This window comes from Pan paniscus, chromosome 8 (assembly GCF_029289425.2).
Source record: "Pan paniscus chromosome 8, NHGRI_mPanPan1-v2.0_pri, whole genome shotgun sequence".
Lineage (NCBI taxonomy): Eukaryota > Metazoa > Chordata > Mammalia > Primates > Hominidae > Pan > Pan paniscus.
The window spans coordinates 45,092,226-45,106,751 of record NC_073257.2 but is presented as its reverse complement, the minus strand read 5'-3'; the positions used below and the strand labels follow the sequence as shown (position 1 = coordinate 45,106,751).

The following is a 14,526-nucleotide window of genomic DNA, read 5'->3' as shown; positions in this document are numbered from 1 at the left end:
TACTAAACCATGATTGTGTGGTCATTCTCTGTAATGGCCAATCATTCTCTCTTTGATGCTGATTGCCACAACCTTACTATTTATTAACTACCTTATAACTACTTACATGCTCTTAGTGAGGGAATATGGCAGATTCATTAAGATTCACACAACTATTGAAGAATTAATTCAAAGTTCATGTCTTATTTGTGGTGGTTCAGTGGCATAATCTTTGCATTTGGGCATAGTAAAAACCCTTGATGATGATTAAAAAAAAAGAATAAAAAATAAATAAATAATGCTTTCCAATGCCATTTATAATTTCTTAAGACACTGAATCTAGATTAATGTTGGCTGACTGGATAGCAGATTCAATTTTCAACAACCAGTACAAGTTTGATATTTTATACTTGACAGTATATACAGAATACATACATTTTGTTCTTCTTTAAGTGCTTCTTCTAGCTGAGCTGCAAATTGCGAACAATATGTCAAGAATGAATTCATATCATCCCCAACCTTTTGAAAAGAATAATAAAACATAAAGTTACTTTTATTTAAGAATCCATATGCATGTCTGTCTTTTTCTAGCATATTTACTTTTTGAAAAATTTTAATTTTGTGTAATTTATGTCCCTTCAAACATTTACAGCAAGAAGCCATGCTTCAAATGCCATACTAGCAAATTCTCCCAAAGAAAAAACATGAAAGAAAGTACACTTTGGGAAGTGGCCCATCAGTGACATATACCCAGCTATGTCTCTCCCCTCATTCATCTCTACACAGTTCCAGAAAATCCAGCATCCCAGCCTTATAGTACTGAAATTTCTGGGTGGCCCAATAAAAGGTAATCATTACCATAAAAAAAAATCTCTTGGTGTTAGAAAATGACTACTACCTATGATACCTAACTGTATACTTGCCATGAACTGCAGTCTTCTGCTCTCACCTAACGGGCAATATAAAACTTTGAGGAAAAAATAGTTACAGCTTAAATGTCATAACGATCAAATCCCTTCTAGTAAAGCAGTGATTCGTAAATCAGAGAATTGACTCATGATAAACAAATATTACAGGCTTATATACAGTTAGGATTTTCATAGAGTGGTTCTCCACGAAGAATATATTCCCTGAGCATTACATTTAAAGATACTGAGCCAGGCGCGGTGGCTCACACCTGTAATCCTAGCACTTTGGGAGGCTGAGGCAGTTGGATCACTTGAGGTCAGGAGTTCAAGACCAGCCTGGCCAGCATGGCAAAATCCCGTCTCTACTAAAAGTACAAAAAAATTAGCTGGGCGTGGCGCTGCACACCGGTAATCCCAGCTACGTGGGTGGCTGAGGCACGAAAAGCGCTTGAATCCAGGAGGCAGCAGTTGCAGTGAGCCAAGATCACACCACTGCACTCCAGCCTAGGTGACACAGCGAGACTCTGTCTCAAAAAAATAAAAATAAAATTAAATAAATAAATAAATAAATAAATATGCTGAGAGGCTCACATACTTCTTGTCACAATAAAGACCTATAATCATACAGGAGACGGGGAAAAAAAACTAAATCATCCAGCAGAGAGGAAAATGAACAGATTAGTGTTACTAATCACAAATATAAAGAGAAACTATTAGCCTACTTCTTCCACCCACATTCAGGTGCCACAAATATAGAGAAGATAGAGAAATACAGAGAAGATAGAAATTGATTTGACCAAGTTTATAATGTAACCAAATGAGACCAATAAAGCAGAACAGGGCAAGAGAGTTAAGTACGTGTGAAAGGGAGTGATGATAATAGTGGACCATGCTATTTAAGCTGGGTAAGTAAGGGCACAAGGAGGATTTCGGACACTAAAAAGCAGCAGGACCAATGGATTATGTTTCTCTGTGAAATCAAAGGATTTTTGGAGACAGAATATTGGACAGACTGAGTGGGAACGACAGGAGGTGGGGGCCACAGATTAGGATGACTGAAATTCAAATTATGAAACAGTTATGGTAAGGACTACAGGATATCACTTTGTCCATTAGTGGTTGATGTGAAATAAAATACAAGATCATTGGAGGAAAGAAATTCAGTAAAATAAAGGGGGTATCCGAAGGGCTGATTTCTTCAATTTTGTCAGTATTGGAGACCACAGGAAAGTGAACTTAATTTCATTTTATTTTATTTTTTTGGTGGTTTTTTTTTTTCAACTTTTGTTTTAGATTTAGTGGGTACATGTGCAGGTTTGTTACCTGGATATATTGCGTGATGCTGAGGTTTGGGGTACCAATGATCCCGTCACCCAAGTACTGAGCACAGTACCCGATAGCTAGTTTTTCAACCCTTACCCCGCCTCCCTCCCACCTCTAGTCATCCCAGTTTCTATTGGACTTCAATTTTAGATTTTAGTTTTGGTTCTTTGATTCATTCCTGGCAGGGCTTCAAAACATAATAACCACAAGGTCATGCAGGATAAGGATTGTGATTACATAGTCCTTTTAATAGTTGGGTAATCACCACCACAATAAAAATATAAAACATTTCCATCATTTCAAAAAGCTTCACTGTACTCCTTTGCAGTCAATTCTCCCCTCCTACCTTAGCTCAAGACAACCACTGGTCCTTTATTACAGTTTTCCCTTTCCCAGAATTTCATATAAATAGAATCATACGATATGTAGCCTTATTTATTTAGCTTCCCCACATCCTAATGTTTTTGAGATTCATCCACATTGTTCTATGTGTCAGTAGTTTGTTCCCTTTATTGTGAAGAGTATTTCATTGTATGCTATACCACAATTTGCTGATCCATTCACCAGTTAGTAAATATTTGGGTTGCTGGATTCAGTAGCTATTCTGGCTGTTAACAAACGAAACTTCTATAAACATTTATATACAAGTCTTTGTAAGGATGTATGTGTTCATTAATCTTGGATAACTACTTAAGAGTGGAATTGGTGGTTATCTTTTAAGTATATGTTAAACTTTGTGAGCAGCTGTCAAACTGTTTCTCAACATAGCAGTACCATTTGTGTTCCCACCAGCTGTGTATGAGAGTTCCTGTGGCCCCATATCTTTACTAAAATGTGATTATTCTCTATCTTTAAAATTTTGGTCATTCCTAATGGGTATGTAGAACTCCTTTTCTGCAAACTTCTTGGCAAAATTCAGGTCAAAAGGGATTTGGTTGGGTTGAGTAATTTTCTAAGAGGATCATTTTCATGGATGGGAAATTCATTCTGAGGATATAATAAGTACTCCAAAAGAAAATATTTTAAATTTATATTTTTAAAAAGAAAATCAACCCTTTTCAGTGTTAATGTCTCTATATTAGGGTTGCATATACTTACAGATAAAGATAATTCTTCATGTTCATGCTTTACAAATGGTTCTTCTCCATTCTGATCGCAATGTCCATAGGTTTCTTCCAAAGTGGAAACAACCTGTAAAAAAAAAATCAAAGCCAATTAGATACTTTAATAGTTTAAAATTAATTATATTAACTGTAAATAATATTTAATCAATTATGCCAGGACCTTTTTACCAGTAAGACTTATTTCTTCCAGTGCCATAAACTTAAATTTTTCATCCCATACCCAATTTCATGTCATCATGAGGAAAAAGCAATATTCCTTAACCCTACTCCCTAGCAATAGAGAGATGCTCTATGACTCTACCATTTCTGTGTTGATAGCTATCTTAAAACGGAGAGGGCCTGTCCATCAGTGGTTGAAGCATTAAGTAGAGTTTTCCTCAAAGTCTGCCTTGACTTTCTCCTCTGAAGAGAGTTAGGGGAAATAGAAAGATGGAGACCAGAAAGCAATGAATTTTTAAAGAAAATTATCTGGCCTAACCCCTCAAACTTTCAACAAACTTGTACTGTACAAGTTTGATGTACTATATATTTTTTTATATTTGTGCTCTTCCTCATTGTTATTTGGTACATTTACAATTCAATTCTGGATCGCAGTGAAAAAAATAGAAACTCAGAGAAAGGAAAATTTTTCCCCACATCAAGAGCTAAAGTTTCAGCCAGGCATGGTGCTCATGCCTGTAATCCCAGCACTTTGGGAGACCAAGGCGGGTGGATCACCTGAGGTCAAGAGTTTGAGACCAGCCTGACCAGTATGGTGAAACCCCATCTCTACTAAAAATACAAAAATTAGCTAGGCATGGTGGCATGCTCCTGTAGTCCCAGCTACTCAGGAGACTGAGACAGGAAAATTGCTTGAAACCTGGAGGCAGAATTTGCAGTGAGCCAAGATCACGCCACGGCACTCCAGCCTGGGCGAAAGAGCGAGACTTCATCTCAAGAAACGAAAAAAGAGCTAAAGTCTCTGAAATGCAGAGTTTAACATAGTAGAAATGCAGGACTTAGGAAGGCCTGCTTGCAAGGTTGGCCTTAACCTGGCATCTGAGATCCTGGATTTCAGGAGGGTTCTCCCCATTCACTGATAGAAGCAGCTCACTGTCCCTAAACTGTTTGTATAACATTGTTTATACTGAACCTCCTTTCCTTGTGAGAGTCTGAAATTTTCGTACATGCTAAGCACAGAGTGAATAGTAAACAACCCCCAATAAATCCCAGGGCACTGAGTTTCTAATGATTTTCCCTGGCGGACATTTCATATGTGTTGTCACAATTCATTGCTAAAGAAATTAAGCATCTCCTGGGTGACTCTAAAGGGAAAAGACTCTTGCAAGCTTAGATCTGGTTTTCTCCTAATTTCACCTCATGTGCCTACTGTAAAAAATCTTAGCCATCGGTATGACTATATGTGGAGTCATGTGAGTCCTCCTAGCACATCACTAAACCTGGGGTGATCATGGGGGCCCTGCAACACAGAAACTAACAAGCCTCTTACCATCTTCAGATGTTTGATAATTTTTCCGATCATTTCATCTTCTGGTAGTAAGTTCTTTGTCTTACTCGATGGAATGGGCAAAGCATACCGTAAAATGGATTCTCCTGTTGGTGGAGATCTTAGGACCATTGGTTCAATTTTATCATGAATTAATTTTGCATTATGTTTTTCCTTTAGTTCAGGTGATAATGGTAAATTATGTAGTCCTTTTTTAGTAGTTAATGCTGGAACATTTGCCGATTTGTTACTGGTGGTCAACAGATGCTTTACTGGTTTCATTTTGTTACTGACTTGGCTTCCAAATTACAGATGAAAAAAACTTATTCCTCCCTGTGAAAAAAAATAAGAGATTCAGAGAAAACACCAGGCTCTAATTAAATTCACATACTACATTTCTCTTTTTCTGATGGCTTTAGCAATTTGCTCAGAGTACATTAAGCAACTTCTGGAAGCTACGATTACACTTCAGGCTTTTTTGAGAAACAGTAACTTAAACAAAACGAAGAAATATAGAATGCAGTTATCACAATATCTAATTTATATCAATAAGTTATTTAAACTTAAGCATAATAACAGTAAAAGCTCCATCATTTTTAATCTAAGGTATGCCCTTTATGTACATCATTATTCCATTTTACATGGGAGTAGAGTAAAGTGAGCTCAGACAAGTTAAGTGACTAACCAAGAGTCACACAGCTAGTAAGTGTTAAATTTTTCAGAATTACAACATAGGTCAAATTGGCTACAAATCTTGCTTCTTTTCTATACCCTTTGCTCTCCATATGGAAAATGTTGGGTTATTTTACCTATAGGACTTATAGCATTTCCTGTAAGTAAGGAGGGTTGTAGATGAAAACATTTCAGATTTAAAATGATAAAAGGATTATCAATTGCTATGAAGATGGCGAATCCCAAAATCAACTCTGAAAAAATGAAAAATAGAAAGGAAAATATTCCTAACAACAGAACACAACAAGAACAGAAAATTTTTTAACTTAAGAAACCCCTAAACAAAGGCTCATTTGTTTATGGGGCATTTAGAATGGGAATATACGGACTGAAGAAGCCAGAAGCAACAATGAGAGAATACATTCAGGAAAAAGAAAAATTACATTTTCTTCCTATCTTTCCCCCATATTTGAGCTAATATATGTCCTTAATATACATCTTTATTCCCACAGGAGCAGTAGCCTTGGCCCAAGGTATCATTAGGGTAATATTAAGGCAGCATCAAAGCTATGCTAAGATAAGGAAGTATAAACTAGATAGGTCTTGGGCTTTTATTCCTCTATTTTTCTCTCCCCTCAAAGCTAAGACTCAGGACAATGCCACCTCCCAAATAGTGTAAGAGTATATGCCTAACCGTGGGAATTGTCAGGTACAATGGCAAAATTAAGATAGAGTAATGTAACACTGGTACTCTGTTATCTGAAGCTCTCTACACTTTGGCTTGTCCCATTGTTATGTGTTGAACTGTGTCCCTGAAAAAGATATGTTCAAGTCCTAAGCCCCCAGCACTTTGAATGTGACCTTACTTGAAAATAGGGTCTTTGCAGATATGACAAAGTTAAGATGTGGTCATACTGAATTAAGGTGGGTCCTAAATCCAATGACTGGTGTCACTATAAGAAGACCATATAGCGACAGGCAGAAATTAAAGTGATGCAGCTGCAAGCTAAGGAATATCAAGGATTGCTAGCATCCACCAGAAGCTTGTAAAAACCAATGAAAGATTCTTCCCTAGAGCCCTTAGCAGGGAACATGGTTTTGCTGAAACCTTGATTTCAGTTTTCTGGCCTCCAGAACCATGAAAGAATAAATTTCTGTTGTTCTAAGCCACCCACTTTGTGGTACTTTGTTACAGCAGCACTAGTGTCTTAGTCTGTTGAGGCTGCTATAACAAAACACCATAAATTGCACAGCTTATAAACAAGAAACATTTATTTCTCACAGTTCTGGAGATTGGAAAGTCCAATGACAAGGCACCAGCAGAGTTGGTGTCTGATGAAAGCCCAGACGCTAAATAAATGTTGCCTACTCTCTGTGTCCTCACATGATGGAAGGAGCAAGGGAGCTTTTTCAGACCTCTTTTATAAGGGCAGTAGTCCCATTTATGAGGGTGCTGCACTCATGACCTAATCACCTCCTAAAGGCCCCACCTCCTAATTCTACCATATGTTGAATTGGGGCCCAATTTCAACATGCGAATTTGGGGATGACACAAGCATTCAGACCACAGGAAATATTTAGCACTTCGAAAACAAATACACCCACATACTTTCCCTAACTTCCAGGAGGAACACAGGCTGGGAACTGGCTTTTGATCATTTCCTAATAATAGATTACCAGACAAACAGGGGACACTCCCAAGGGTATATGAGCTCACAGGCCAAAACAACTTGACAACGGAAAAAAAAAAACCATTAAAAAATAAAAAATAGGCCAGGCGCATTGGCTCACGCCTGTAATCGCAGTACTTTGGGAGGCAGAGGCGGGTGGATCCCAAGGTCAGGAGTTCGAGACCAGCCTGGCCAATATGGTAAAACCCTGTCTCTATTAAAAATACAAAAAATTATCCAGGCGTGGTGGTGGGCACCTGTAGTCTCAGCTACTCGGGAGGCTGAGGCAGGAGAATCGCTTGAACTCGGAGGTGGAGGTTGCAGTGAGCAGAGACTGCACCACTGCACTCCAGCATGGGGGATGGAGTAAGACTCCATCTCAAATAAATAAATAAATATAAAAATAATAAACTAAAAAACATGTTTTAGTTGTAGAATCATTAAAACAGAGAGACTAAAAATACATAAACACACAGAAAGAGAATATCAGCCATATGAAACAGGTATAAGAGGAATTTTTAAGACCCAAGTGAAGATATTAAAAAATGAAAAATATAACAGATAAAACAACACGAGTAATCACAAAATAATACTGCTGAAGAATAAAAACTGATGCAAAGAATAAAATCAGTGGAGGAATAATCCAGCTGAAGAATAAAAAATAATGCAAAGATCAGCAGCATTTATCACATATTCCTGAACATTAATAAAATACACATCAATAGTGATAAGTATTAAAAGCTAGTATCAGGTTTGAAAAAAATATAAATAATTAGCAATTGTACTGAAAATGAGAAAATAAAGGCCTATATATTTGTTAATAACAATAAACATGATTCAATTTTTGGAGAAGCAGTATCTAATATTCAGAAGATCATCCAATATATATTAAGAGACCAATAACAGGATTTTTTTTATTTGCCAGAAACCATGGCAAAAGTTGATGGTATCCTGTTAGCACATTTATGCAAAACATAAATATCAATACCAAATAGTATAACATACTATTTTAGAGAATAAAATATAAAAACAAATAATAAAACTTACAGATGTTATTAATAAAACCACTTTGAATAAAGTTTTAAAAACTAATAATTTCTCAATTATTTTGGACATAGGGACAGCAGATAACAATTGTTGATGTAATTATGGATTTCCAAAATGCAGATATTTCAATATGTGAACATTTATTAGGATTTTAACAAGTAGATGACACCCCGCTGGAAAAGAATCATATATATGTTTAAGAGACTACTCATAAAAAATTAAAATTAAAAACATATAATATATATGGGGCCAGGGATACATGCCCTTAAATATGTCTGACAAGCACAAACAGAAAATTCTCAAAAATAAAAATTCTAAACTAGGTTGTGAACAATAGAACGAAAATATCTTAATAGCACCGAAAATGTTTATTTCATCCAAGAATTATACAACTGCTTTTTTGTTTCGATGAAACACTATAGTTAACACTATAGTTAATTGAATGCATAGTTGCCAAGCATAATTTTTAAATCATAATCAAATAGGACTTTGCAAAGATAACTTGTCACTAAAAATCCATTTGAAGGAAGAACACAATGCTCTCTTGGAAACTACTGATGATAATAGTAAATAAACACATTATAGAACTTGAACCAAAGCCCCTGCAAAATATTCCCTTTTACATTTTTCATTTTTTTGAGACAGAGTTTCGCTCTTGTCGCCCAGGCCGGAGTACAATGGCGCAATCTTGCTCACTGCAAACTTTGCCTCCCAGGTTCAAGCGATTCTCCTGCCTCAGCCTCCCAAGTAGCTGGGATTACAGGTGCCCACTGCCACGTCCGGCTAATTTTTGTATTTTTAATAGTGACAGGGTTTCACCACGTTGGCCAAGATGATCTCGAACTCCTGACCTCAGGTGATCCTCCCACCTCGGCCTCCCAAAGTGCTGGGATTACACGCCTGAGCCACCCACGCCCTGCTCCCTTTTACATTTTTCTCATACCGATTGTGACACGATGCTTTCAGTAAAAATTAATGTTACAAGCAAAATGATGCAGAAACCAAGATTAAATTTACAAAATTGAAAAGCCTCAAAAGAATTCTGAATAAATTACATTGCCAAAGAAACTCCATCAAAACCTTCAGGTCCAAGCAAACATCAAAAATTCCATCAAAACCATCAGGACCAGGAAACAGGACGTAAGAAGAGTGGCCAATGAGCCAATAAGTAAAACCAAAAGGGTATATATACATAGAAAGCAAGGAAAAGAAAATATCACCAAGGACCAAGTGATGAACTATGTCAAATGCTGAGTCAAGTAAAATGAAGACTAAGCTGACACTGGATTTGGCAACATGGAGGTAGGTCATTTGTAACCTGAAGAACGGCAACAATTTCAGTAGAATGATCGAGGTAAATATCTGACTTACCGTTCAAAAGAGAGGAAGTAGGAACAATGAATTGAATATAAGCACTGTAGAGAAATTTTACTATAAAAGGGAGTAAAGAAATACACTATTACTAGAAGAAAACATGGTCAAGAGGAAAGTTTGATGGAAAAAAGAACAAGTGTATATGCTGTTATGGATTGCATTGTGTCCTCTCTCCCCAAAAAAGTGTGAGGGAGGGAGGGAGGGAAGGGGGGAAGGAAGGAAGGAAGGAAGGGAGGGAGGGAGGCAGGCAGGCAGGCAGGCAACGCTCACTTGGTGCAAAAAAAAGAACCTGACAAATGCTCCGATGAAGTTCACATAAATACAAAAACAGAGTCACACGCAATGAATACTCGTATTAGCAAGCAAATATTTAAGGACTTTACATATTTAATTCATTTATCCCTCCTAACAATGCTAGGAAGTAGATGTCAGCATTACTTCGCCCAAGTGCATCCGTCCCTTTCCGCCACCACGACAAATGTTTTCTGGTTTCATCCTTCAAGGATTAATTTACATTCATTTCAAATCCTTTAACGATAAAGTGTACAAAATCGAGGAGAGCGGCAGGGGTTGGCAGGGGGCGTAGGGAAAGGATGATTTGCCTTCGATCCTACATCCTGCATAAAAAGCAGCACAACCGCCACGGAGGCAGCCAGGCAGCGGGAAAACTAAGTGCAAAGCCAGGACTCCCGAAACCCTCAGGTCCTGCTAAGGGAGCCGCTCGCGAGGCTCCCCGCCCTGTGTACCTGCTGAGACTGTGGGAAGTCGGGTGACTGGACGGTTTGGCCTTGCTGGCTCTAAGGTGAAAAACTATTTGCCTGAGGAAGATGACAATTCCGAGCCTGCCAGACTTCCTTCGAGACGCAAGCCTGAAAACTCCTCAGACTCCAGCCCCACCCGTTTACAAACTGACGTTTGTGCTGAAAGAAAAGGCCCGGCCTCTGCGCCCCCGGGCGGCAGCAAAGACCGCCGGGCACCCGCCGCCGGCGCCGGATGGGGCCGTTGACGCCACGTCCCAGGCGCCCAACGCCACGACGCCTTGGCGCCGCCGGCGTCACTGACGCTGCGGGCGTGAGCTGCGCGCCGAGAGCGGAAGAGGAGACGCAGTTTGGCGGCTGTGGGGATTTGCCGGAAGGTTGATAATGTCCATGGGCACATGGGCCTCCTCCTTTCTTATTCTCTCCCAAGTGTAATTCCAGGACGCCCCCTGAGCGCAGATTCATTCAGGCATTTGGCCTAGAGGCCCGCGGAGGAGAAATAAAGTACAGGCCTGGTAGGACCTTTGAGAACCTGAGCTCAAAACCAGAGCCCCAGTCCTTCATCTGCTGTCTCCTCAAGCTCTTTTCAGTGTATTGTGGAGTTCATTACCACTCTAAGCTCAGACGGAAGTGTACATCAGTTTCGTGATCTTAAAAGCAAAACAAAATCAAATGGACTAGGAATTAACTTGAAGCAGAGTTGTGACGCTTAGGTGGTTTCTTGCCATCAGTTTCCACGCACTGCTTTAAGATGCAATTTTACAAGGTAGAGTTTTTTAGATAATTTGACCTCAAGAAATATATTAATTTTGTCTTTAAGTTGAACAAAGTAAAATGTTTCTAATATTTTAAAATATTAATTGATATAATTTAACTGTTAATAATGCCTGTGTGTAAATGAAAAGAATAGGAAAGATGGAACTAAAACTAAAAACCAGGAGGTTTAAAGGAGACCTTAGATTTCACTTAGTAGATTTCAACTATTTTCTAAAACTCTGAAAATTGATTATATCTAATTATTTCTAATTTTCCAGTAAAATCTGAATGCCTCACAAGAGATTCCTGAAAATTTATCAGCTCCCAAGAGCTGGTGTAGGCTAGCTCCATCACACCACTGGGAGTTACCATTGGGGTTGCCTGGAAAGGGAAAACAACACATCTTCTGGAGTACCAGAAATGTTCTGTCTTCTGCTCTTTCTGGGTGTGTTCAAAAATTCATGAAGGCAGGCTGGGTGTGGTGGCTCGCACCTGTAATCCCAGCACTTTGGGAGGCTGAGGCAGTGCATCACTCGAGGTCAGGAGTTCGAGACTAGCCTGGCCAACATGGTGAAACCCCGTCTCTACTAAAAATACAAAAATTAGCCGGGCGTGATGGCGGGTGCCTGTAATCCCAGCTACTTAGGAGGCTGAGGCAGGAGAATCACTTGAACCCAGGAGGTGGAGGTTGCAGTGAGGCGAGATTGTGCCATTGCACTCCAGCCTGGGCAACAGAGCGAGACTCCATCTAAAAAAGAAAAAAAAAAAACACCATGAAGGCATATGCTTATTTGTGCACTTTTCAGTATGTGTGTTTTATGTCAGTAACAAAGAAAATGTACATATAAATGATTTATTAAGCTTTCCACCAACAATTTTTTATTTTTTAAAGTTGGCAATAAAATTAAGAAAGTAGTTTAGAAAGAACTGAATTGCTAAATTCCAAATCTCCCAAAACCATTGTAAATGAAAGGGATAGGAAAGATAGAACTAAAAGTCAGGAGAGATTAAAGAAGACCTTAGATTTGACAAAGCCAATTTCAGTTATTTTCTAGAACCCTGAAAATGGATTATATCTAGTCATTTCTAATTTTGTTGGTAAAATCTTAACGGTCAAGTTGTCAAGTTAGCATACATGAGCAAAACTCTCAGCATGAGTCTAGCCAAAAGTTCACCAGTCATATCTGTGGCCTTAATAGTCAGCACAGCTAAGAACCACAGAAAAGTTATCAGTGCTGACAATGTAAAGCAAAGAAGTTTAAAAAGTTAATAAATTTAAGCATGTAATGTCAAATTTTGCAGTGGTTTGAGTCTGTGACATGAATCGATTATTCTTTGAAAACAAACAATACTTATGAATAGAGAGGAACTTTTTCATCTGATGAAGGACATCTGTGAACTATCTCCAGCTAACATCATTTTTAATAGTGAAAAATTGATTTTTCCTTAAGATTGGAAGGAGGCAAGGATATTTGCTCTCACTATGTCTATTCAGTATTATACTGGAGGTCTTAACAAGTGCAATAAGGCAAGAAAAAGAAATAAAGGCATAATGATTTCAATGAAAGAAATAAAGCTGTATTCCCAGACAACATACAATTTCCAGACATCTACAATGAAAACTATATAACATTACTGAGAGAAATTAAAGAAGATCCAAATAAATGGAGATTATATACCATATTAATGGATTAGAAGACCCAATATTGCTAAAATGTCAACTTTTTAAGTCTATGTCTATCAATATTTATCTACGGATTAAATGCATTTATGATCAAAATCCAAGCAGATTATTTTCTAGAAATTGGGAAAATAATTTTGCAATTTATATGAAAATGAATAAGGCTAGAGCCAAAACAATCTTGAAAAAAATAAGCAAATATTTAAATGACATATACTACAGGTTTTCAATTGTCATAAAGTTATAGTAAAATAGTATATTACACGAAGTTAGACAAAAATGGAACAAATAGAGGGTTAAGAAATATATCCACATATATAAAGTCAATTGATTTTAAACAGTGCCAGTGCACTTCAATGGGGAAAGAAAAATCTTTCCAACAATGAAAATGAAAGCTGATATCATTGAGAGAAAAAAAATTATCCATGACCCCTGCCTCATGCCATACCTGAAAGTTAATTTAAATTAAATCATAGACTTTGTGCCATGGACACATACCATACGTATTATCCTTCAAGGGATAATGTGAAGGGTTCTGCTTCCAGCCAAGATGGAGTAACAGCAACTGGGTTTATCCTCCTGTCTGGAATAAGTATACAATCAGACAAAATATATGAAACAATGAATTTTGATACCTTGGTTATCAGATAATGAATGATAATGACCCCTGCATAACAGGAAACAAACAAGATGATCCCTATTATTTCCTAAGCTTACTCCCTGAAGACAGGTGGTTCCAAGTCATGATACAAAGAACAGAAAACCCAGGCAGCTTCTAGCGGTCTCTGAGTTGAGGGAAGGAGGTGTCCAGGAAGGCCAAGGAAGCTAGAGTTCAAAGGAGAGAATCCTAGAGAAGAAATTAAAGAACAAAGAGAGCTCCATAAATCTTCAGGGGACCCCTTTAGTCTTCAACTGGGTAATGATCACTGTATACATGTATGAAAACTATCCATGGCCAGAGAAAGAACCACGTGGAAGCATGATAGGATATGACACTCAGTGCCATGATAGGATATGATACTCAGTGCTCAGAATATTTCATGTTACCACCAGCTAGAGTCAAAAGTTTTATAATTGGCCGGGCGCGGTGGCTCACGCCTGTAATCCCAGCACTTTGGGAGGCCGAGGCGGGCGGATCACAAGGTCAGGAGATCGAGACCATCCTGGCTAACACGGTGAAACCCCGTCTCTACTAAAAAATACAAAAATTAGCCGGGCGTGGGCGGGCGCCTGTAGTCCCAGCTACTCGGGAGGCTGAGGCAGGAGAATGGCGGGAACCCGGGAGGTGGAGCTTGCAGTGAGCCGAGATCACGCCACTGGACTCCAGCCTGGGCGACAGAGCGAGACTCCGTCTCAAAAAGAAAAAAAAAAAAGAAAAAAAAAAGTTTTATAATTTAAGGGGCAGTGAGTAAAGTGCTTAAAAGGGTTTTGCCTCAGGAAGGGTTCAAAAACAGTCTTAACTAAACACTCCTCTGGACCTGTCAAACAAAGCTTAAAAGTAAGATCTGAAAGGATTGAATGTTTCCAGTAACTTAGCTGAGACCCAAAACACAGCTCAAGAATATTTATAGGCATACAAAACCTTCCAGCACTCAATAAGGTAAAAAGTTACAGTGATAACTACAAAAAATTGCTGAGAGAAAATTAAAAGACCTAAATAAATGAAGATACACTGTGTTCATGAATCAGAAGATTTAATAATGTTAGGATGTCAGTTCTCCCCAAATTGATCTATAAATCCAATGCAA

The 14,526-nt window shown here is 38.3% G+C and overlaps 1 protein-coding gene across 1 annotated transcript in view; it reads right to left on the bottom strand.

Moving 5' to 3' along the window:
- CCDC7 (coiled-coil domain containing 7) overlaps positions 1–10,619 on the bottom strand; it is a 424,140-nt gene extending 413,521 nt beyond the window's left edge. The window contains exons 1-4 of the mRNA XM_055092614.2: positions 10,330–10,619; positions 4,824–5,153; positions 3,309–3,401; positions 415–498 (exon numbers count right to left, since the gene is read on the bottom strand). Coding sequence (XP_054948589.1) covers positions 415–498; positions 3,309–3,401; positions 4,824–5,102 — 456 coding nt within the window. The 5' untranslated portion in view covers positions 5,103–5,153; positions 10,330–10,619. The remainder of the gene's footprint in view (positions 1–414; positions 499–3,308; positions 3,402–4,823; positions 5,154–10,329) is intronic.
- Positions 10,620–14,526: the final 3,907 nt, after the last annotated feature.